The sequence below is a fragment of the Puntigrus tetrazona genome, chromosome 10, assembly GCF_018831695.1.
Source record: "Puntigrus tetrazona isolate hp1 chromosome 10, ASM1883169v1, whole genome shotgun sequence".
In the NCBI taxonomy this organism is placed as follows: domain Eukaryota; kingdom Metazoa; phylum Chordata; class Actinopteri; order Cypriniformes; family Cyprinidae; genus Puntigrus; species Puntigrus tetrazona.
In genome coordinates this window covers 12,782,211-12,807,119 of record NC_056708.1, presented here as the reverse complement: position 1 = coordinate 12,807,119, position 24,909 = coordinate 12,782,211, and the positions used below count along the sequence as shown (strand labels likewise).

The 24,909-nt window shown below is 37.4% G+C and overlaps 2 protein-coding genes across 5 annotated transcripts; one reads left to right on the top strand and one right to left on the bottom strand.

Moving 5' to 3' along the window:
* Nucleotides 1-2,813: 2,813 nt before the first annotated feature.
* map6a (microtubule-associated protein 6a) lies at nucleotides 2,814-17,026 on the bottom strand. Of its 4 annotated transcripts, XM_043251053.1 has the most exons (5): nucleotides 15,980-17,026; nucleotides 10,637-10,850; nucleotides 9,054-9,262; nucleotides 4,842-4,952; nucleotides 2,814-3,326 (listed from the first exon to the last, which is right to left on the bottom strand). In XM_043251053.1, exons 1-5 carry the CDS (start codon nucleotides 16,681-16,683, stop codon nucleotides 3,197-3,199), a joined length of 1,368 nt encoding a protein of 455 aa, XP_043106988.1. In that variant the 5' UTR covers nucleotides 16,684-17,026; the 3' UTR covers nucleotides 2,814-3,196. The 4 variants fall into 4 exon arrangements, with proteins under 4 accessions (XP_043106988.1, XP_043106989.1, XP_043106990.1 ...); XM_043251054.1 differs by lacking the exon at nucleotides 4,842-4,952 and having other exon boundaries at nucleotides 15,980-17,025; XM_043251055.1 differs by lacking the exon at nucleotides 4,842-4,952 and having other exon boundaries at nucleotides 9,091-9,262; nucleotides 15,980-17,024.
* A 998-nt stretch (nucleotides 17,027-18,024) lies between these two features.
* mogat2 (monoacylglycerol O-acyltransferase 2) lies at nucleotides 18,025-24,221 on the top strand. Its single transcript, XM_043249974.1, has 6 exons — nucleotides 18,025-18,242; nucleotides 18,731-18,909; nucleotides 21,941-22,145; nucleotides 22,414-22,588; nucleotides 22,948-23,147; nucleotides 23,665-24,221. The coding sequence occupies exons 1-6, from the start codon at nucleotides 18,149-18,151 to the stop codon at nucleotides 23,817-23,819; spliced, it is 1,008 nt and encodes a 335-aa protein (XP_043105909.1). The 5' UTR covers nucleotides 18,025-18,148; the 3' UTR covers nucleotides 23,820-24,221.
* Nucleotides 24,222-24,909: the final 688 nt, after the last annotated feature.

Below are 24,909 nucleotides of genomic sequence, written 5' to 3'. Positions count from 1 at the left end.
GTGTGCATTTGTAATTTTTGGTAGGTCTTGTCCTCCTCGAAGTCTACTGTGGTTATAGCTGGTGCTATAGCTGGTATAGATGTTTGAAATGGTTGCATATGTTACTTATGTAATTTAAGAACATTATTTTTCATTAAAGGTATGGCACTCTTTAAATACGCCACTAGAGGACGCTGTTGTATTAGCTGTACAAGTTGATAGCAGCTTTGGCCTGTTGTCTGTATGGGATGTACATTTACCCAGTTTTATTAGTCATGTTTTAAATAAATCTATATTTCACCTGTTTCTTACGTGGTCTGTTAAATTACTGTTCCAAGCTGTTTTTAACAAACACACACTATATATATATATATAATTATTTGTGTCTATGGAGAGTATTGTTAGAGAATGCCTCTGTAACCGTGTAGGGAGGACTTTGGAGACTGATATATACATTTGTTACAAACATCTTCAATTCACCAATTATTATTTAGCTACATGCTAAAAGTAAGCCATCTCCCTGGCAACATGTCAGTGTATGAAGCTGTCACATGAAATGTATTTGTGTGTTTTCATGGATGTAGGTGTGTGGTGATCTATTCTCACTATATATATATATATATATATATATATATATATATATATATATATATATATATATATATATATATATATATATATATATATATATATAGATAGATAGATAGAGAGATATAGATATATAGATATTCACAAAAATGTAATCTTTCATTAGATAATAAGAATTTAAAATAGTATTTATTCAATACTTTTTGAAACCGCCATTTTATCAGCTCTAAATGTTCTCTTATGTCTGATGAGGTTGGAGAACTCCAGACCCTTTAGATCCCCAGCTTGAGTTCATCCCAATCATTTTCTACAGGGTTCAGCTCAGAGGACTAGAATGGTTTTGTGCTCAGTGACCCATTTTTGTGTTGTTTTTTAGGTTTGTGTTTGGATTGGAAGATTTCTAACAGAGCCAGTCACTTGTTGATTTTTTTATCCGTTGGTATTTGATAGATGCCATGTGTCTAAACAAGACGTCCGGGACCTCCAGGAGAAATATAGGCCCACAGCATCACAAATACAGCAGTATATTTCATTGTACACATGGGGTACTTTTTATCCCTGTGTTCACCAAACCAAGAGTGTTTGCTGCTAAAAAGCTCTTTTTTTCTGACCATAGAAGCTAGTCCCACTCGTGTCTTATAACTGAATATGCTGGAGTTTGTTTTTGGATGAGCAAGGAGAGTTTTTCTTGACATCCTTCCAAACAATATGTGGTGATGCAGGTACTGTTTGACAGTTGTTTTGTGACCCCAAAACTATTTTCTGCAGTTCTCCAACTCTTTAGCCATTCAAACTCTCTTCCTCACCATGCATCAGGACAATACAGACACGTGTCCTCTTCCAGACAGTTTCCTAACATTTTATGTTGATTGGAAATTCCTAATTATTGCCCCGATGATGGGAACGGTCATTTTCACCGCTCTAGCTCTTTTCTTAAAGCCACTTCACTAATTTGTGAAGTTCAACTATCTTTTGCTGCACATATATATGCACAGAAATATAATCTTTGTTTTGTTTTTTTTCTCATTGTGATGAATGATTAAGGAAATCTGGGCTTTGCATTCCCTCCTATTTATATTTCTGTGAAACAGGAAGCCATGGCTGGATAATTTGAACGTTCATAACATTTCATATTTAAAAAAATTCTAGATTCTTTAAATACATTTTTTAATTCTTATTAACGTCTTAATTTTCACAGCCTTCTTCGATCATATTTACCAAAGGTGCCAGTATCAGTGAGCACAACCGTATGAGCAAGTTTGCATGTTATAAAAAGCAGGTCGTATCTTAGTTTATTTCTCTGTGGTCATTTTTACTGTTTAAGTCACACTTCAGGATCAACAGATTTGAAATGTACAAAAATATCACTGTTATCTTAATTACTGTTTCCCTCTGCTTCTGTTAATTACTGACAGAACCCTTCAAGCTATTAATCTACAGTCATGGGTGCATATTAAACAATAGCATCAGACAAACAAGCTTGCTTGGATTGATATAATAAACATTATAGTGCTTTTAATATATGTATGTATGTGTGTATATATATATATATATATATATATATATATATATATATATATATATATATATATATATATATATATATATAAATGAATGATGTCATTGATGCTTATTAGAGAGGGCAATGGCCTGTTGAAAGGAAGGGCACAAAGTTAATTTAATTTATTCCCGTAAATGCAATTATAAGGATGCAGCTGAAGCATTATGTTGTCATTTAAATAAAAGGTCTTGTTCAGTTCTATCTAATCAGCATCCCTTTGCGTCTTTATATCATCTAGAATTTCAAGACTCTCCATAATAAAGTGTTCTTCAATGTTATCCCTGTAGAAAAGACGAGCTAAGATTAGTTAGCTTGGTTCTGGTTAGCTGGTGATCATCATCTACCATGTCCTGGCCTCTCACGTTCTCCTCGTCTCTGTGTAATATCCCCTCTGTGAAACCCCCCACAAAAAGTAATATGGAGTAATATGGAGTAATATCCTTTTGCTAATGTGCCTTATGTTAGTTGAAAACTTGTATCTACAGCTACACTGAAAGTCTAAATCTAATATATTTTAAAAACTATAAAACTCAAATAGTATACTGTTTTAGGGAGACCAGGGCTAGTTGTCCCAAAGGCTGTATATAATACATTTTATTTGAATATAAATGTTTATAAAAACAAAAACTGTATAAGGGACAGATTTCTTAATAAATATTGCAAAGAAGGCACAAAAACCACCAGATAAACACTAATTTGTTCACATTTATTAGACTTTTGAACAGTATGTTATACTTTAATGAAGCACTTAATGACATATTTTCTACTCTAAATGATCATCATGGCAACACCGTTGTATGTTTCGAGAATAGCATGAAACAGAAAATACATATATAGCACCATTTCAGTTGTTGCAAACAGTCTGTGAGCGCACATACTTTTTGTTCATGTTTTTCTCACTGGGAAGCTCGTAGTTTCATCTTAATTCTATGACATACAATAGCCTATATACATACAGTACTTTAATTGAACACATCTCTCTTTCTATCTGCAAAAATATTTTCTAAAATACTCGTTACTTCATCGTTCTGTCTATAGCTGCCTTCCCCGTCCTCGTGTGCTTTTGTCTCAGTACTTGACATCCGGAGCGAACCGGACTACTCCCCGACGTGGTTCTGGTCGTTCCACCAGTGGTTCTCTTCCAGAGGTACCCGCGGAATAATAATCGCTGACTCGTCCGAGGCCAGACTCAGATTCTCTAAGGAGCAGCACAGTGTTATTGCCAAAGGATGAGCAGAAGGGCGACAGAGGGAGAGAGAGAAAGAGAGAGAGAGACAGAGACACAACATGAGGTGTTTCATCCGATAGATAGCAGTGCGCACTAGAAGAAACGAGGCTTTGAGCATTCTGAGACCACATTTTAATCAGCATTTCTATTTATAGAAAATCTATTCATAGCAAGACCACTGTAAGTGATGACTTACGTCAGGAAATGCTTGAATAAGTATTCAGGTGATAAATATGCTACATTAACGTGCGCAAAATACTCGCGGCGAGAGCCTTTTCGCTACCGTCAAAAAAACACGGGAAATATGACGTTATTAGGAACGAGGCGCGGTACGCGTTGAACTATTTAGCTGCGACTGTATTCAAACGGTTACTACACTTTTACATGAGTAAGGATGCAAATGTTCATTAAAAAGTTAGTTTGGACTAAACAAATTCCTTAAGCGAAATCCTTCCGCTGGAAGATACAGACCACATAGACGATAGGCGTACAGCTTTTCAACCGTAAGATCACCTTTTAGTGCTTAATTCTGATCAATGTGGACGTGAAACGCATTTGAAGGCTTAGTTGAAAATAATGTTATTAATTATTGACCCCCATGATCTTTGTTTATGTTGGAAAGAAGGGTGAATGAATAAATAAATAAAAGTATATTATTTCCTTTTAGTTAAATATTGTATTAAACTACTGTATTTCAGGTACCTCTAAAAAAGCAAAATGGTGAAACTGAAAATGTAAACTCTTGTGTGGTCTCAGACATTTAGACCCTGATATATAAAAAACAGCTGAATTATAAATGTGATCTCAGGTTGTTCAAAGGAAAAGTCCAGGAATAAAACCAGCATGAAAAGACACCACTGAACGAGAATGCAATGTGCCGTTCTATAAAACTAAAGATTCAAATTTTACCAAGTTCAGTTTCATTAATCTCCTGAAAAAAGGAAGAAATTAATCTATGAGTGGCATTTAAAGTTCACTGTAGATAGATTGTTCTTTCAGTAGGGAGAAGAGATGGATGGTACCTCAAATTACAAGTACCACAAAAAAAAGAACTCCTCTATAGGGAGCAATGCCTTAGATGAATACATTAAGAAAGGATACCGTACCTTGACCTATTTTACTAAAACAGTAACAAGCTTATATGTGATGGTAGTCAACACTGAAACGAAACATGCACGTATAAAAAAAAACACTCTGACAAATTAAGTGCTACAGCGTCTTCCAAAAACAACATTAACAACAGGAAAACAACATACATGAGCAGTCAAACTCCTATTCAACCTCCTTTGGCCCAACACTTTCCATATGGAAGAGAATACGCATGGGAGCAAATCAAAAGATGAGGAACATTTATGGTGTCTCAATGGAAACTCTAGAAAGTACGAAGCACTAGCAACACTACACTTTCTCTCAGTGAGTAATAATTGTGCTGCTTAAGTACGGATGAAGACGGAAGAAGCGTAACTAATCTCAGGCGACAATTACCTTGGGTCGGGCATCGCACAGCGCCACAGGTGTTGCTTTAGTGTCTGCACCCAACCAATATCACGGATGGGCTGACAGAGCTGAATGTAGTGGTACTGTTTTAGCATAACCCTTCAAACGAACGACAAGATCACTCGTTAGCTGAACATTAAAGGAATTAAAGGGCCAGTTCACCCGAAAATGAAGATTTTGCCATCATTTACTCAGCCGCATGTCGTTCCAAACTGATATGCGTTATTGCGAAAGTACGCTTTTTTCCATCCAAGCATCCATAAAGAAATAAAGTCATACAAGTTTGGAATGATACAAAGGTGAGTAAACGATAACAAATTTCGTTTAAGGGTTAACTACTTATTTAACTCCCAAAGCACAAATCATTACGTAAATCAATCAAATTTCAATCAATCAATCAATAAATCACATCATTACAGCCAATCATTATAGACTCACAGTGACTGACACATTGATCTTTCTATTCAGAAGGAATTAATTCTGATATTTGGTCCTGGAATAGGATGTTTCGCATCTTTATATCACTTTGCACATATGAGACGCTGAAAGCCGCAATATATCAGATTCACTCAGATGCAAACATATATTTCTCAACTCTCAGCTGGCAGCAATATGCACAACCTAAAAGATGCCAGAACCTATTCCAGAGCCCTTTCATACACAAAATATGAGAATCGCAAAAAACCAAACGTAAGATCAAAACATCGGAATAGTTCTCTTCCATGTGGATTCGACGTCTATGACTGCGACGAGAGAGACAGACAGAAGGACAGGGGGAGAAACGATACAGATGCACCTACCATTGAGTCCCCAGACCCTCCCACATCTCAAACAAAATGAACCACGACACCTCTGTTTCTGCGTTTGCATTTATTAATTTCAATAAATATAAGCAAGCAAGAGAGAAATCACAATTCACATTATCACAGTTAAATCTGAGGCCCTTTCACATAACAGTTTTTCTCTCTCCTTTTTCAGTATGCATGGACTATAGATAGCACCTGTGCTAAGCACACACACACGCGCACGCACACACACACTCACTGACATGTACAACCCCGCTATAGCTGCTCCTCCTCTGTCTCCCCACAATGCCTTCCCCTAATTCCCACATTATATTAACAGTAATTGAGTCACCAAAGGCTGCAAAATACAAGAAAAGGCCCTCACCCTGTGGCGCAGTCAGCTTCAGAGCTCCACATGACTGTATTCTACAGCCAGACTGAAGAAACAGATACTTTCATGCTTTACAAATTCAACATTCTGGATGTCCAACAGAATTGCAGAGTATTCTTTGGATATGAAGTCTGCATAAAATACATTCAAGGTATTCATAATGCTTTGTAATGCGTTATATATTTTCATAAATAACGCCAAATGCAGTTGTATTACATCTAAACGGCATTTTAAATTGTGTGGTGTATCAGTGGTAAAGACGTGGCAGAATGGCTATGCGTTCATGAAGAAAAATCTGTGCTTTCTAGTTCTAGACTGCTAATAGTGATAATAGCTAAAAGATAAAAAGATTACGGCTGAACATGGTTAGCATACTATTCTCTTACTATTGCTGTTCTATAGAAATACTGTATATTTAGTATTATAAAATAGCATGAGAGTATTATACTATTCTGAATCCAGCAATATTTAATTTCTGCAGGAATTGAATATGAGGCTGTGATGGATAGAATGGACTATGCTGTTGACAAAAAAATTATATTATTTCTATTCTATTATTTTGCCAATCTGAAGTAACTTTAATTACAAGCAGTCAAACTGCATTTTGCGAATGAATGTTTCATTTCGCTCACCTCATAAATGCAATTTTATTCATTTAATTTTGTTCGACCCAGAATGTTTTAATCACTAGCATTACATCATAGTTGTTTGTTACCACTTATTTCTGATTATGAAAAGGGGATATGATCGCGTGAAATTTCTTCAATCTGGCAACAGATTACAGAATTATTGTGCACTGATTGGTCAAACAGAACAATGAGATCACATACTTGACATACTGAAAATGGAGAAGGCCTCAAGGGATGAGGCTAGAGACAGAGAGAGGATTTGCCGAGGGGAGGTACATGATAAAAAACAAAACAATGCAAAGCATGATCTTACACAATGCACTTTCATGATGCCAGCAAATGAAAACATTTAGATACTAAAATGAATGCCATTAATTCCTATGAGCTACCGACATCTTTGTTCTCCCATCACAAACTTATAAATCTGTGACTGTCATGTCACATGCAAAGCCATGATTATGTGCTGTTACATAAAGTCTGATCAGATTATATCTAAAAAGATTTCACTGCCAACACAAAATCATCTGTGTGAGTGTATCAGCGTTCAACTTAAAAGGGATAGTCCATCCAAAATTCTACCATTTACTCACCCTTAAGTCTTTCCAAACATTCCCTGATTTCTATATCTATAATGAGTTTTGTCCAAGTTTGGAACACCATCTGGGTGAGTAAATGATGCCGGATATTACTTTCCCTTTAAGTTAGGTTTACGTTTGTATTATAGGCTCACAACCTCTAAGGTGACTTGACTCAGAGATTGTGATTAGGGCTTGTATGACAATTTTGTTACCAAGTAAATGTCACATGAAATTTCCTCTTACTTGGGAAGTGGCCTTTTTGGGGCCAACAAAACAAACAAAAATGACGTGATCATGCAGTCGCGAGTAAACGAACAGCATTCCGAACAGACTGCATTCGACTTACCATTACATCAAGGGACACATGATAACAAACAGAACAATTAGTCAAGAATACAGGTCATGTCAGTCATTGAACAACAGGGGGGATGCAGGAGCAAAACAAAGCAGGAGACGCTCTGGGAAACGTCATTAATAATTAATAAGCTGAATCTGCATTCACATGAAGACAGTCTTTGATTTTTAAAGCTCGCTAATCTATTGACCTTTGAGTTCCCTCTACTTTTGGGATCCCCCATCTGTCTACCTCGGGGGCTCCCTCAGGGGGGATGGGAAGTGTGCATGTGAGAGAAAAACAAAAAAATTGGGCCGCAGAGTGGAAAATGTTAAATGCTGTGATCCTTACATATTTTATGGCGCAAGATGGAACAGAAGTTCTCAAAAGTAAACAATGCATAAACATATTTTAGTTTATAATAAATTACATTTCTACCGGTTTGTACATAAAATCACAGTGAACATTTAAATGCTATTCTATCCCACGACAAATTTACAGTACATCCCATAATGCAATATCATGTTACAGTACTAATCCAGTCGGTTGTGTAAGCAATAAAGTGGGCCAAAACAAGGCCTTATTTTTGGATGACCTTGACAGATGTTTTTGGGGATACTGATGTTCTATTAGGACATATCCTATTCCTGTAATGATTCAAAAACATTTTCATAACATGGAATGGTTCTCAAGAAAACAAACAGGACAATTCAAATCATCAAAGCACCAAAGTGATCTGAGATCATAACATATCACTTAGGAGCTTGGGGTGTTCGCTCAATAAAACGACAACGTAAAACAGGCAAAGCAAGCAGATTTATATCGTTTTAAATCCAAAGATGCACATTTATCAAAGATTTTTGACTGAGACATTGGGCTTTGTGGTTTCTATGCATTGCCTAATTTACATAAACATGTTTTCAAAAGCATATATTGGATATAAATTGGCTTCATTGAAAACCCTTGATAAATGAAACCCACCAGTCTGTGCATCTGATGGTACAGAGCCAGTGGCTCCATGCAAGATAAGAGCATCCACTGGCCAACCAGTAGAGTGGTTGCCATGGAAACCTCGTCGGGAGATGAGGAGAGTGGGTGGAGCTATAGTAAATGCAAACGCTTTGATATCACTGAGTGAGATTGTGAGTCAAAAGAGGAGAAAAACATCAAATCCAACCCTGAAAAAACTCAAATCAGCCCACTGACCTCTTAGAGAAAAAGAGAGAGTGAGAGGAAGAAAGAAAGAAAGAAAGAAAGAAAGAAAGAAAGAAAGAGAGGTATTGGAAATATAAAGTGTGGAATAAAACGAGAGGTGCATCAGATAGAAAGAGAGAGAGAGAGAGAGAGAGAGAGAGGGAAGGGGCAGTGATGGACAGAACATTAAAGGAATGAGAACCTCTTATTAAATCATTTTGCAGCCTTCGTTCTGCTTTCACCCTTTCAGGAAGAGATTAAATGAGAGAAGAAGTGCAATGGTTTTTACTCTTTCGCCTCAGCCAGTTTGTTGTTGATCTCTTTACTTTTCTCCTTGTCGCCCTGCGCCGCTCTGCCCTCCGGCTGGTTCTCGGAGCTCTTCTTCTTCGAACCACGAACCGACATTGCCTGCTTCTCCTTGGACTTCTTCAGAGATTTGCCAGGTGTGGTGGATGTGCTCTTTTTGGGTTTGGAGCGAGGAAGACTGGTTTTCTCCACCTGTTTAATACATAAAATTGTATTTTAGTAGCATTATGTGAATAGGGCTGGGTAGTCAACACTGACATAGTCACTACTGATAAGCTACTACTACATATAATGTAGAAAATAAAAATAGAAACATAAAATATTCTGTAAAGCTGCTTTGCAACAATTTGTATTCTGAAAAGCTCTATACATATAAACCTGAACTGAATTGATCTAGGGCTGGGTATTGTTCGAAAATGTTCCATATTGAAACCAATACCAATACTTTGACTTTGATACCGGATCCTTAACACTATTTTTTTCAATACCAATTTTTACGAAATCCATTACAATGCACATTATCTTAAAAAATGTTTTGAGAACACAACTTCTGATCCACTGCACAAAATAATATGGCTAAATCACATTTTAGATCGTAATGGTAGTTTTAAATTAAGTTTTGAGTAAAAGCATATGCCAGTGGAAAATGAAATCCTTAGGTATCGAAAATTTGGTACCAAATGATAAGACATTTTTTGATACACATTGTAAAATGTATGTGATGGGATTTGAATAAGACAGACATGTTGGACAAATGATATTATAGGTTATTCTTAATACAATATTTTCCCACTCATTTTGCCCTGGGTATAACTGCAAAAATATATTTTAGGGGCAGCAGACGTTAATACATTTAAATTTTGAACATCAAATTGTTTAAAGGAAAAACATACTGACAAATGGAATAGGATGGAACAGAAGTGGCTGTTCATATTTTCATATTTAAGTGGAAAAAAGAAAGTGAAAAAATTCATCCAGTAAAAAAAAACAAACAAAAAAAACAGTTTCAAATTTAAGATTTATCAAAATTTGTGAAAGTCATTTTCTGTGTGGTTAGAAAAGAAACATATGCATGGATATATTATCACAAAAAACAACAACATGCATTTACAATTTAAATAAGTAAAAGAAAAATGAAATCTCACATTATTAAATTCATGTTCAAAACTAGTTCATAAAGTCACATAGTGTACTGATCTCCAAACAAGCACTGATAGCAAAAATAATAATTGGCTATAGTCTGAGTGGCTATGAAGATAATGTAAAGCTAGTCAGCTCAAAATAATAAAACAAAGAGCTGATGCTGATTCACTAAGACACTCAAAGCTTGAGGCCAAAGTTATGCCAAACAACTCTGAAAAAGTAGCGCTGAGAAAAAAAAATTGTTGTTCGGTTATTTTCCAGCCACTGAGCACATAAATTGCTGACATCAACTTATTGGACCCAGTAATTGATTTCCAGCCTTCTGCAAAAATACACTTACACACAAGAATGTAACCAAAAATTCAGTGAGAATTAAGGTCATTATCATTAAAAGACCCAACCGCTAATCGCAGAGCTTCCTACCTTACTGCTCTCTCTGTAGGGTTCATGGTACAGTGTGCGTATCCTCCTCCTCTCCAGGGCCTTGTTGTCATCTGGCTGCTGAGTGGCCTGGTAGGCCCTGTAGGTGGCGCTGTAGCTGGTCTCCAGATCAGTCTTCTCATCGGGAGGCTGATACTGAGACTTGGCCCTGATGAGCTTCACAGGTTTCACATCTGTGTAGGCTTTGTACTCAGTCCTGACATTAAGAGACAAATAACACCAAAATGATTGGAAAAAGTAGTGTAGTGGCTGATTCCACCGACACATATTGAATTTCGCTTGGGTGTTGCTATATATAGACACTGCATTGTAGATGTAGACTGATTTACACCCTCCATAATGCAGAGACTCCCCCCATCTGCATCAGTTTTTTCCTGAGGCAGTGTTTCCTCCTTTAAGATGAGTAATGAGTCTTTATTCACTGAGTTGACACAGACAAATGGTATATACTTCACGGGTGTGTGCATTGCAGATTACCCAACATGCAACTTATCCGCAGTGCATCTAACACATGCACACATATAGACACATATAGACAGAACTCTCTCACTTCTTCAGCACAGAAGAGAAAGGCCACGCAAAGTGAACCACTATCATCCTATAAGATCAATTAGTTGCTTTAGTTAATGTGGGTAAGAAGAAAAATTAATACATCTCTACAGAATAAACCGTCCTGACATATTACAATAAGGCCTGAGAAATATCTGAGAACATTTGATATCACACACTGTTCTACTGGGGATAACACGAGATTAGAGGACATTACCAGATCAAACTCCTGTACACTCAGAATGAGGAAGGAATCTAGACAAAAAGGGCCTATTATTATGTGACCAACAAGCTGATGAAAAAAGTCATGGGACAGCATGTGGGGGAACATTAACATCCTCAGAGAAAAAACAGGGGATGTAAAAATCATGCCCCGTATCTCATGCCAAGGCAGATGTCAGATTGAATACAAGTGAAGCTCTATCAACAACAGAAATAATTCCCTCCCAGATTCTCAGGTTATAAAAATGTCAAATAAAAACGATGATTTGCTTTTCACATGCCTTTTTTGAATCAGTTTTGCTGTTAGAGGCCCAAACTCAAGAAAATCTGTATAACAATATTTAATATTATTACATTGAATTAATGTGACAACTTTTAATATATTTACAAATTGAATTTAAAGGGATAGTTCCCCTTAAAAAGTTAATTCTGTCATTAAGAACTCACTGTCTTGACCTTTGTTTATATTCATATTAAGACATTTTTAATGAGTTTCATCATCCTGCATAGCCAGTCCAAGGTTCAGAAAGGTAGTAAAAATGTTTAAATAGTCCATGTGACAACTATAATATTATGAAGTGTATTCACAGAAAAGTATTCTTGTAGCTTCATAACATTACGGTTGACCCACTGATGGCAGATGGACTATGTCTTTCAAACTTTTCTGGACCTTGACAGTGTTATTTACTTGGCAGTCAACGGGACTGTCAAAAGCCTCCTGGTTTTCATCCAAAATATCAGAGGTTTTACAGATTTGAAACGACATGGGGGTACGTAATTTAAATTTTAATTTTGGGCAAAGAGTAAAGTAAGTAAAGATCATTTAAAGACCCTTTACAAACATCATGTATTCCTGACAAATTGTTTTAGGGCAACGTGAATCTGACAGTACTGCCGGTGTTCTGATTTAAAGGGAGGCCTCCCTTCTCTCCCTGATGAGAGCACAGGCGAGCAGAAAGAAAGAAGTGAAAGTTGTTACATAAGACAAATGAAGTCCAGTCAGAAAGCTTGAAACGGCAGCACAAAAGCAGCTCAAAGAAGTCTAGGCCACAGGCACCAAATACTCACAGGACAAACATAAAAGAAGAAGGGGGAGGAGGCAGAATGTATACAGCAACACACACACACATATAAAAAGACAGAGAATGAAACATAAAGGCAGAGAGTGAAGGCTGTTACACACATACAATAGGACTTCCAACAATGAGCTTAGTGTGCTTATTGTAAATGAGTGCTTGGTACCAGCTGTCAAATCATTCATTTGATAAACGGCATCAGCGCTGCAACTTCTACAACGCTACTTTACACCAAATTTTCTAATCTGACAAAATGAACGCAATGGGAAAGAACAGTATTTATTTAAATGAGCTCACACGTTTAATTAACTGCTGCCACCAAAAGTCATCTGTAGATTTAAGCATACAGTGAGGTTGATACCTCTTCCTCTCCCCAGGCTTCGAGCTTTTGTGAACAGCCTTGTCACTATGGTGATATGCTGGCACTAGAGAATTGTGTGTTGGGGAGCCAGAGCAGTGCATCATGGGTAGACTTGGCACACTGGAGTAACGTGGTGTTTAACAGAAACATGTAAAGCTGTTTTGCTTTTCACTTGGATCCAAAAACAACATCCTGATTATTTTGATGCAGTCTAGACCTGCAAGATGACAACACAGCCCCACCAAAAATAGACAGTGTATTTAAATGAATGAATACTGTAAAATTGATTCATTTTATTAATCCGCCAGCACTGCAAATAATTAGATGTGCAATTGCTTAGTTGATTACTTAATGTAATTTTTATTCTAGTTACAGCCTTGCTGTCAGATCAATAGGTTTCCTGCTCCCTGTGGCATCATCCTGCTGCTGTACCTCCAGCATGGCATATTCCTTCTGACATTCACTTTGGACTGCAAGTGAATCCCAATGAGATTAGCCCTGTAATACTGCCCTGTAAGGCAAAACTCTCTCTTATTTCTCTCTCTCTCTCTTTGCTGCCTCCTCTGTTATACTTATCGATTGCAGTCTTTGAATGGGTACAGTGCCTTCAAGTACTGCACTAAACAAGAAAAGGAAAGAAGGGCATAAAATAATGTTTATATTTATTTTATATTTTCATTTTAATTTTAGTTTTAGTAATTTTTAGTGCTTTCGCATTTTTCTTATTCTTATTTACTTTACGTTTTTCCTTTCGTCATTTAACAGTTTTCTTAACACTTCTGTTCTTTGAAGTTTAATCAAATATTAGAAAATTCAGCAATGTAACGATAATACACACAGTCCTAAAATAATTAATATATATATAAAATAAATGCGAAACACTTCAATTGCAAAAATCAATCAGGTATTCCAAGATGTTTCGCAGAAAAAATAGAGATAAACTGCAGACCAAAGCATATTGATCTATAGGGAGAGAAAGCGAGAGATAAATGAAGCAAGCAACTTCCTCTCCACCACATCCTGTCAAGACACACCTGTGATTTCTCTGGCTTAAAATAAAGCACCACAGAACGCTTTTTACAGCCTTCTTACAGTAAGAGGATCATTTTTTATATCCAGTTTCATCAGCTTGTGTCATAAAGCTTAAGCCATGTCACTGCTTTGTAGCATGACATAGCAACAAAGCAAAACTCAGGACTAAACATGAGATTACGTCAAGCTAATCCCGAGCTTTTCCTTTTAAAGAATTGTCCTATAACAATCCATGTGTGCAACGTCGTGCAAACAGAACTGATGGCACTATGTTTTGTCTTCTTGTGTATTTATCTCCAAGTTAAAAAGAAAACAAATTCCACACAGGAGATATGAAATATGCCCCGATGCACCAAGGGGCATTTTGAGATTGAACTTCTCACACAACAAATAACACAAGCCGAATATATGCAAGTCTGAAGGCAACAGTCCAATGCAATTCAGGCTAAATGTAATATATTTATCCAAAGCAACCTGCAAATGTACAACACCACAGGCAATTGATCATAACTGTACAGTATCAAAAGCTCAATCTTGTTCAGCTGCACATGAGAAATTAGCAAGAGCGCACGGATAAGCGGGCGAATTACGGACCAATTTCCACCTGTCAATTAAACACAAACACTCCACGATGACAATGACGGACTTGTGAATTGAGAAACCAGTTCTAAGAAGAGGCAGAACTTTTCTTTACACATTTATTGTTCACTGTTTGCAATAAAAAAAAGTGATTGAAAGGCAACTGAATACCAAGTGGGACCAGGAACAGCACAGCACTATACAAACTTCAGCTCCATCTGTTTTAAACAAAGACAGGCAAATAAAAGCAAATGAAAAAAGCCATGTTTTATATGCTAGAGCTGGGAAAGCTCTGCAAAGACTGCTCTCTGAATTTTACAAACCTGACATTTTGCGCCACTTTTACAACAACTGGGAATTCCACAATGCACTCGCTGGCCTCATTTTGCCCTAAAACTAACCCTGAAGAAAATTAAAGCCTTTTCCAAACACAGCTTCTGCTCCAGCGCTCTCCAGCCCCCTGCATGTCCTGCCATCTGTAGGTGTTAGCACAGCAGAATACGCAAGATTTAACCCACAGCCGACCTCCATTATACTGCCTTTTTCACTTTACACATACACTTTCCATTTGGTAACAGTTTTTTTACTGGTCTAATGATATTTTACTATCCCTTAACTCTAAAACTAGCCCTTATTTAAACCATTTTTGCTTTTTTAGAAACATTATTTAGTGTTATATCACTAGCACAATTGCTCAGTTTAGGTTTTTTACTATCATTGTTTTACACAATTACTGATGCACAGATCTGTAACATGTTGTCTTCGTGTTGTGTCAAGTGTTGGCATGCTATTTTGCTTGGTCTTTCCACCCTAAAAGTAAGAAGCAAATATATTATACTATATTGTTTGATCTGAATTGTCCTAAAATTAGCAAGAAAATAAGCATCGAGTCTACCCAGAACATAAAAGTAAAAAGAAATGTATATCTGATGAACCTCAAATAGTTACAAAGTGCCATGAGATAGTGTTGGTCTTTCCCTTTGGTCAGATGTTTGGTCCCAAGCTCAAGCCTCTGAATCTACAGCAGCGGTTTCCAACTTTTTGACTCTTTAACTGTCAACGACAACAATATTCAACGTCCCACAAAATACTTCTACTGTAATGACCTTCGTTTTCAAACTTTTTTATTTGTAGATATTAGAAACAGATTCAATATACTAAAATAAATAATTATATTCTGGTTATAATATATAACAATTTAAATCATTTTCATGACCATTCCAGGATTTACAAGGCCATCACTCTTTAATTAGGCTTCCACGTGTAGCTTTCCAATTCTGTGGGAATCCTGGTCCCTAAATAAAACAACATTGTTGATATGGTAAAGTAAAATAAGTTGCTTAATTTATTTTACGAATTGTTTTGTCTTATTTGTAATTATTTTAGTCATCTTTTAGTCATTTAAGGCCCCCCTTTGGAAGTTTGCCGAGGTCCCAAGGGGGGTCTCGGACCCCTGGCTGAGAAGCACTACTGTACAATCACTCACTGATAATCAATCAGCCATACCTGTAGGAGCTGCCAGAGGAGACTTCTTTTTTGATCTGCCGGTTGAGAGCATCCACAGCTGCCCTCCCTTTACCCTCTGTAGTGGTGGCATCCCCCACGCTCTGCCCGTCCAACTTCACGCCAGCTTTGTTTTCAGAAACCACGTTTACTTTCTTGGCTTGCCTCTTTTTCCTTTCACTGGACAGGATCTCCTTCTCTTGCACCTTGTCAGCAATTTCGCTCTTTTCCACCCCATTGTCCATCATCTCTGAGGAGTGTTTGGGTCTGTCAGGGATGCGGTCATTGCCCGCTGAGATGGTCGGAGAGGGTTTGGGGATCCAAGGATGATCTCCCCTCTTTGGGATTGGCCAGGGTTTGAAGTCCTTCTGATACTGGGTCTCGTTGTTAAAAGGAACCTCGGGGCCGTGGTACTCGTTCTTGGGCTTGCAGCTGGGCTCCGGGCGAACTTTCCAGTGTTTAAAGTCCTGGCGCATCACGGATCCCAAGATGTTGTCCTCATGGGCTGCGGGTCCTTTGGTCACCGCGTCGTGGTCGTTGTGAAGCGGTTGCGTCTCTTTCAGCGCGGGCTGCTGCAGGTGAAGATGCTGCATCTCGGACACGTCCGAGTACTTGGTGAAAACCAGCGGCACCGCAATGTCGGCCTTGTCCAGCTGGTTCCAGAACCGAGCCATACAGCAGGCTCTGGAGATGCAGGGCCATGCCATGATGGTCTGACAACGTCTTACCTTGAGTTATGTCAATCTCTTCCTTTTCGCAAAGCTGTTTCGTATTCAGTTTGTGGAACTAAGCGCGCTCTTCTGCCTCGCGGGGGAAACACAAAATGTCCGATTCGCGATGTTTTTCCTTAAAACGACGCTGTCAAAGATGACAGGACACAAATCCAGCGTAAAAGAGGCATTACGGGTACTTGGGGGGGTTGTAAGCGAAATATATGAACGTTTAGCTCCGTCCTGATCCCCTCGCGCTCGTTAGAATACGAGAATGTGTTAAGACACAGCAGCCCCTCCCGCGCGCCTCCTGCGCTCAGCATCCACCGAGAGCCGCATCACCTGCCGCTGTCATCATCACGCAGCGTCTGCAGTGGGCGGAGTCGAGCACGAGTCCCCGCCCACTAAAGTAGAGCCCTGAGAGGAAATCAAATCAGGTGGGATGCTCAAAAGAGTTCAAACATACTTACTGATAATGAACTGCAGATGCAGAATTAACCATTTTAAAATTGGCTCATTCGTGTTGACAAGGCTTTTTTTGTCAAATACATTATTCTGAAATTAGGATGAAATATTATTAAATATGAATATCTGTTCAAGTAATACATGACAATACATATAGTATAATTGTTATCAATATAGGCTATAAATCTTACGCTTACATAGGCTGTTTTTTTATTAATAAACAGTGAAAGCAGTCTAATTCCGTTTCAATGTGTTCTATATAATTTTATATGATTATATTATATGTGGAAAATTAAATAAATATAAACATTTCAATTCTATAATTTCCTGTTTCAATTACAATAACATTAAAAGTGAATGATTATTATGTATTTTATATGCTGCTCAAGAAACATATTATTATCAGTACTGTAAAGTTTATTTTAGGTTTTAATAAAATAAAGAAAGAATAGAAAATGTAGCATTTATTAACTATATATCATATATACAATTTATTGTATATTTTTTATATTCATTCATTCTTGACATGTTTTATACATTACCAAATATTCATGTATAATAACATTAACAATTAATTATATTTGAATAACATAATCCATTCACAAAACAAATAAACCATTTTACTGTAGATCATCTGAATAAACACGTGCGCGCACACACAAGCATTTATGCATACATACATACAGATATATAATTCAAAAAACATTATGCATAGCAGCTCCTTCATTCATTAATCCTTTATTTTTATGCACATATTGTAAGGCCTAATTTTGCTCAGCCCTTTGTCTCTAGGTCAAAAGTCTCATTGGTGTAATATCAAAGCACACTTGGTCTATAATCCTATCACTTGCAGTGAATTTATCAGATAAGGTAGCTGATGAAAGGAGGAGGGGAGCAGGCCAAGACATGGTGTCAGACTTTGACCTCAGAGTGGAGATCCTAGCGCTGCGCTGATCTCTCGGCCACTCGCCGACTCTTGCTGTCTTCTGGTATAGACATGAAGATTTATTTTGCTCCGGCTAATGTGCCTCTGGCTAGGAGGATCCAGACTGCTGCCGTACTGCAGTGGGTCTTCTCTTTCCTGGCGCTCGGTAAGTGCACATGCTTTTCTTATAGTCTCTTTGTAAAGCCATCAAGTGTTGACCTTGAATGAGATCTATAATCACAGTCTGTATTCTGTCTCCTAAACATGCAATAGTCACTGCATTTTAAGTTAAACTGCATATACTTAAAGCCAAAGTTCACGTGATTTAAAAAGGCAATATAATACATTACAGCCTTGCGTAAAAGAAAGCTATTGCAACTTTATAGATGTTCTGCATATAGATTCGTCCGTTAGCTCTCGAGTTTAAAAGGTAAGAAAAGAATATAACCTCATGTAAATGCTCAAAACTACATTTTGAAAAAATATTCTGGCAAATTCTGTATTTCGTTCTATGACTATGACTAGGCCTTTATCAAAGCACCGAGATAGCTTGAAACCTCCAGGTCAAAGTCTTCGGTTGGAAAGATCCTGACTGTAAATGTTCTTTCAGTCTTTGCATTTGTGTGTAATGCGTATTTATTACCATTTTTGCAGCCCCCATCTGTATTATACTGTTCCTCTTTCTACTCTTCACTCGTTTCTGGCTCATCTGCGTGCTTTATGCCATCTGGTGGTACATCGATTGGGACACACCTTCACGAGGAGGTAGAAAAGTGCCCTTTCTGTGTCGAATGCGCTTATGGGAGTACATGAGAGATTATTTCCCTATAAAGGTGAGTGGGCAGATCTTGTGAAGAGTATAGTAATACTATGTCTCTTAGCTGTTTTGACCCTTTAAACTGTGTCTGAACTACCTTAACTTCAATTCAGAAAGTTAGGGTTTAAAATGTAGCTTATTTATCTAAAGGACACTGATGAATGGTATTATATGTAGCAACACTGTCTTTCTTCGTTGTCGTTAGTTTTGCTGTATATCATTTGCATCAACAAACATCAGAATAATAGTTCTTTTTACCGAATGAAACCAACACATCGTTGCTCCAGGGAGAAAAACAAGGCTGAAGCATTTAGATGAACAGATAAACAGTGATTTGCAGGCCTAAAGAATGAGAGATCAATGTAACACCGCCATCTAGTGCCTAGTCATTGTCTGAAAATGGCGCAAAACCCAGCATATCCACAGCTTTCTGCAGAATATTAAAGAGCTCATGTTAGTACTTAATATAGATAGTCTTGATTTGCTTGTTATATAAATATCATTGTGGTACTTAAAATATGTTCCTTGTAGGAATATATTTTAAATATCTCAATCTATTACACATTTTAAATGTATGTACCTCTCACAAAACACATTGCTGTGCCACATTTAGCTTTGAAGTAAATAATACATTCATTCAGTTAGATCTACTTATTCATTTCTTTTTTCTCTTTTATTCAAGAACCCATTCAATTGATCAAAAGTAATGGTAACTTTTACATTTTTACATTTATACTTCAAATACTTTGAAGTATTCTTGAAAAGAAATCTTTGTACAAACAACTCAAACTTTTGAATAATATATTTTGTATGTTTCTGAGTTAATGTTGAGTGAAGTAACATTTCGTATTGCAGATTTTGTATAAAGTAACATGCAAATTTTTAATAAATTAAAGTAACATCCCAAAACTTTGTGCAATGTGTTTGCAAAATTTCAATTAAACTGAAAAGTACTACAGCAACCTCGCTATACTTTGTACTTATGTTGATGAAAGGTTTTGTTTTTCCCAACAGTTAGTGCCAAATCAAAACTGCACTGACTTGATTAGCGTGTCAGGAAAATGTTATCGCTTTGGTAATTGAACCCTCGATACACTAATGTGTCTTATCTGTATGTATCTGTCCATAATGACAGTCTTTTCACCTTTTGAACAAACGGGACGGCATGTGGCCTCAGAAGACACTGTGTTCAGAGTGAATGAGTAACTGTAAACACTGCGGGGGGCTGAAACCCCTGTTCAATACAAGGGTCATGGCCACGATCTTGAAGGGAGACAAAAATACCCATCTCTATCAAAACAACCTAAAGAATCGATGTTATTTGGATTTAGTTTAAAGGCTTTGTGTTTTCTTTTTCGTTAAAGTTAGTGATTATTTAATCATATTTGCACAAATCATATGAGCTCAACCATTTGATCACAATAGTAATTTTTTCTATGAAATTTCCTTTTTGTCAATTCACCATACGGTCTGGGTTTGTCCCAGAATTCGCAGGAAGCACAACATATGACTGAATGCGTCATTAGTAATAAAGAGGGCCTGCTGTAGCTAAACAGAGCATTTGTATTCAAAGTGAATAATTGATTAAGATGAAACCTTGCTTCAACCACCAGTGCGAATGTTCTCTTATCCTTACACAACCTCCTAATCTGAAAGCAGATCAGGGATCTTGGAAAAAGCAAACCTTTGGTGAAGCGCATGAATATTGAAGGTGACACTGTTGTGAGTTATCCGAGTTATAACTACCTCCGCAAGTGCAGTGTCGTTGCAGGCGACTATCTTAATGTTGTGATGAGGATAAATATTATCTCATATAACACTCTTTGGTGAAACAGCATGTGATTGCTTGGGCATTATCAAACCAGGATTTAGAGGCATCAACCGTTTACACTTCTAACCTGATAAAACCATAAATGTCAGCTGTGCAACGAGACCTATCTTTACTCTTCTTTTTTCTCATTGCTACAGCTTCGATCTGGTTAGTTTCTGTTATAGACATTTTTACATAGTTAGCAGTCAGAAAAATACATTCAAAACGTCATGGTATCCGTTAGAAACAGAGCATACTGTTTGTAAAAAAAAAAAAGTTACTAAAAATACTAATAAATGTTATATTGATTGTGGCATCTATAGTTAATTCACTTGCCTATAAAGCAAAACTAATTTGGCAATGAATACAAGATCCTAATTATTGCATGGCTATGTGACAAAAAGGCCTAAATAAAAACGGAGACATGAAATAGTGTTGAGCTAAAAATATCCTGGAATAGTACCTGTATACAGTACATGCATCTTAAGCTTTCAGCTAACAAAAAAACGACAGTCCATTACAATAAAACAATACACCAGTCATCTAACATACAAGACCATACACGTCCGTACACCGCGCTATTGTTCGATGAAACTTTGCCCCGTTGCGCTCTAAAAAAGTTAAAGGAAACTCAACTTTTAAAAACGCTTGTCCGCATTTCGCATTTTTCAAAACAAAACCGCGTTCTGCGTGAAGACGGCTGTGGTTTGAATTGTCATTTTTCACATTTCCGAAGAATGTGCCCTTGCTTTCGATGGATATGGACTGCGGGAATTGATATTAAACGATCACTGAATGTATAAAAATGCTTTTCACACAGTGCAGTTTATCTTTTTCTTAGAAAACTAGTTTTTCTCTGAAAAGATTGGAGATTGCGATCGTGGTTCTTGGAAATTCCTGGATTTGTTAATGTCAGGCCAAAGCTACCACAGCTGATCTCAGACACAAACCAGTCTGGTGGTTTGAGTCCGATTTGACTGTTGATGTTCTGTGTCGCTGATAAATAGTTTAAGTATTCTGTTGATGCTCTCAGTTTAGTCATTTGCGTCAAAAGTTAAGTAATGACAGATCCTAGATCGGTATGAAAGGTCGTTATAGAGCCCCGTCCAGCACTGCACTGCACATGAACATCACATGATCACTGACCTTAACAGCTGGCCTTTTGTAAGATATGAAAACCATATCAAACTTTAAAATCCTCAAGTTAAATTATTTCAATTCTTTGTCTCTTTACTAGCTTGTGAAGACAGCTGATCTGGACCCCAGGAAGAACTATGTGCTTGGTTTCCATCCTCATGGTATTCTTGTGGCTGGTGCATTTACAAATTTCTGCACGGAGGCGACAGGTTTTAGCAAACTCTTCCCTGGGCTGAGAAGCAACCTTCTCATGCTGCCTCTCTGGTTCAGAGCCCCCTTCTTCAGAGACTACATTATGTCTGCAGGTCAGCTGCCCTGATCATAGACCACTTTAAAAATGTAATTATCAACATTAGGCAAACCTTATCACAAAGAGACAACAATTTTTAAAATATAAAGTGCCTCAAGATATTATTTTATATATTGGTTTACACAAGGCAAAAATGTGAAATAGCATGATGTACTTTTATTACTATTTTTTTATTTTGGCATTGTAAAGCTTTTTTTTGGCTGTTATTACAGACTGCTACACTAGATGTTCTTACTATTCAAATATGCGTGTGTGTGTTCTAGGCCTGGTTCCATCGGACAAGGAGAGTGCCAGCTATCTGCTCCGGCAGAAGGGAGGTGGGAACGCTGTGGTCATTGCGGTTGGCGGTGCCCCTGAGGCTTTGGATGCCCATCCTGGTGACTACACCGTTCACCTGGCCAATAAAAAGGGCTTCATTAAGCTTGCTATAGAGCACGGGTAAGCAGCAGCTTTTTCCAGATCAGTTAATAAAAAAAGCTACGCTAGCCTCTTGTTGTATTAATGCCAGAAATGACTCTGAAATGCAAGCTTGGGCAACTTGCTGAATTTATGAAAGCCTGTATTACCCCAGCTAGAGAATTCGATTAAGATATTGTACAAAAGAAAAATAAAATGTAATAAGTAATGTCTTATTTATATTCAAATGATCATTTAATCTGTTCTTTGATCTGTTGCATGATAGGGCTCATTTTGTGATAGCCCAATGATTGTAGGGTACATTATCTATTACACACACATTTTCTCACAACGACGCATATGTTTTATCAAAGATAGCTAATCTTTTTTTTCTTCTCCAGTGCAGATTTGGTTCCTATATATTCGTTTGGGGAAAACGAAGTATTTGATCAGGTGGAGAACCCTCGAGGCACCTGGCTGCGATATATTCAGGAGCGCCTGCAACGCATTATGGGCATTTCTCTGCCTCTCTTCCATGCACGAGGAATTTTCCAGTATAGCTTCGGCCTAATGCCCTACAGAAAACCCATCAACACTGTCGGTAAGAAAAATCAAACATTAATCAAATATCATCATTATCAGGTCAGGTTAAGTGTAAATCTGTGCCATTACCTTTTTGTAGCTTGGTTAAACAGATGCATCCCCTCTCTTTCTTTTTTGGGCCGTTTATATGTTGTGTACTGTATCAAGGCACAAGTCTTATCTGTTACCACTTTTAGCATAATGTAAGCGGGTCCAAACCATTGCAAAACCTGAAAAGACATGGTATTTGCTTTTAGCAACCAATGTCAGACACATATCAGCAAACGTGAGAGGAATCGATTGCTGGGCCTCAGAGATCTATCTATCTATCTATCTATCTATCTATCTATCTATCTATCTATCTATCTATCTATCTATCTATCTATCTATCTATCTATCTATCTATCTATCTATCTATCTGTATGTCTGTCTTTCCATTCATTCATCCATAGCAACAAATACTTTCAAAGTCACTTCTCTGTAGTGTATTCATTTATGAAGGAAATATTTTAATAGTCCTTTCCGTCTCTTCTAAGTTGGTAAGGCAATTCCAGTAGAGAAAAACGAGAAACCAACGGCAGAAGAACTGGATGTGTATCACCAGCGCTACATGGACGAACTCAGCCGCCTGTTTGAGGAACAAAAAGAAAATTATGGAGTACCTGAAGATGCTCACCTGCTGTTCCAGTGAGAGGATCACTGAAGTGACTGTGAGATTGTGTACGTATGTGTTTACGAGAAAGAGACAGAAAGGCAATTATGCATGTCTACTTTAGTCTCAGCTGTATATTGTCATCCTTTAAACCATTGCTGTTTTGTTTACCAGTTGTTAAATGTAATATCAGAATGTGTAATTTAAAGCAGTCCATGCTTTTACCTGTACCAAACATTGCAAAAAAATAAAAGAAAAAGAAATCCACGTAAATTAAATATTCATAACTTCTAAATTAACTGATTTTACTCAAATTAGAAATTTGATGTAATGTGGCTAATGCAACTTGACTTCATCAACTAAAGTTATATCTACTGTATGTATTTTCTACTGTATGTGCTTTAAAGCAGCACATCTGAATAAATTTGCACCACTACTCTATCTGTCTGAATGACTCGGACACAGAGACTCAAGTTTCTCCACTGACTACCAAAAGATGGTTTCATCTCTCAGGAGGATTGCACTGTAAAGGTTCAGCTATTACAACATGCATTAAGACAAAGTTAAGATGGAACTGATTCATCTGATGGTGTAAAACATGAAAGCCTTGACGTCAGATAGATAGACAGATTGACAAATGCATCCCTGCCCCATGAGGCTATTTTTGTCCTCTGGGATGATTTAGGTCAAATCTTACACCATGCAGTGGTCCGTCCAGTTTCACAATGCACACTGGTCTAGAAAAGACTTAGTCATGCCAGAAAGGACACATTTCTTCACAACCAGGCTGGCTCCACACGCAGTGACCAGAGGCTGATCAGATGTCTACACAGCATAAATCAGGCTTTGACCATTGCACTTAGACAGAGACAGAGATAGACATCACAACTGAAGGTCGGTACTGGATCTAAGAAATGGAAGACATGGAAGTCATTAAACTCACCGGTTGCTATGTGATTAGTTTAAATATAGTGCAAAAAAACGCATGAAAATATTGGGTCGGAGGTAAACCCTTGTTATGACTACAGCAAGTTATGGTAAAAAATAAAATGGATCTCACACACACAAACAGGTACATTAAACTGGAGGCTTCAGCACACTGGCAAATTAGAAATAGAGAGAGAGAGAG

What these genes read in the sequence shown, in the direction of transcription:
- map6a (XM_043251053.1), bottom strand. Translation starts at nt 16,683, where the DNA reads ATGGCATGGCCCTGCATCTCCAGAGCCTGCTGTATGGCTCGGTTCTGG. An exon ending in CCTACAGAGAGAGCAGTAAG is followed by an intron (nt 9,263 to 10,636) that starts GTAGGAAGCTCT and finishes TGTATTAAACAG; the next exon opens with GTGGAGAAAACCAGTCTTCC. An exon ending in TGTGCGATGCCCGACCCAAG is followed by an intron (nt 3,327 to 4,841) that starts GTAATTGTCGCC and finishes GCTGCTCCTTAG; the next exon opens with AGAATCTGAGTCTGGCCTCG.
- mogat2 (XM_043249974.1), top strand. Translation starts at nt 18,149, where the DNA reads ATGAAGATTTATTTTGCTCCGGCTAATGTGCCTCTGGCTAGGAGGATC. An exon ending in CTTCTCTTTCCTGGCGCTCG is followed by an intron (nt 18,243 to 18,730) that starts GTAAGTGCACAT and finishes CCATTTTTGCAG; the next exon opens with CCCCCATCTGTATTATACTG. An exon ending in AAAACCCATCAACACTGTCG is followed by an intron (nt 23,148 to 23,664) that starts GTAAGAAAAATC and finishes GTCTCTTCTAAG; the next exon opens with TTGGTAAGGCAATTCCAGTA.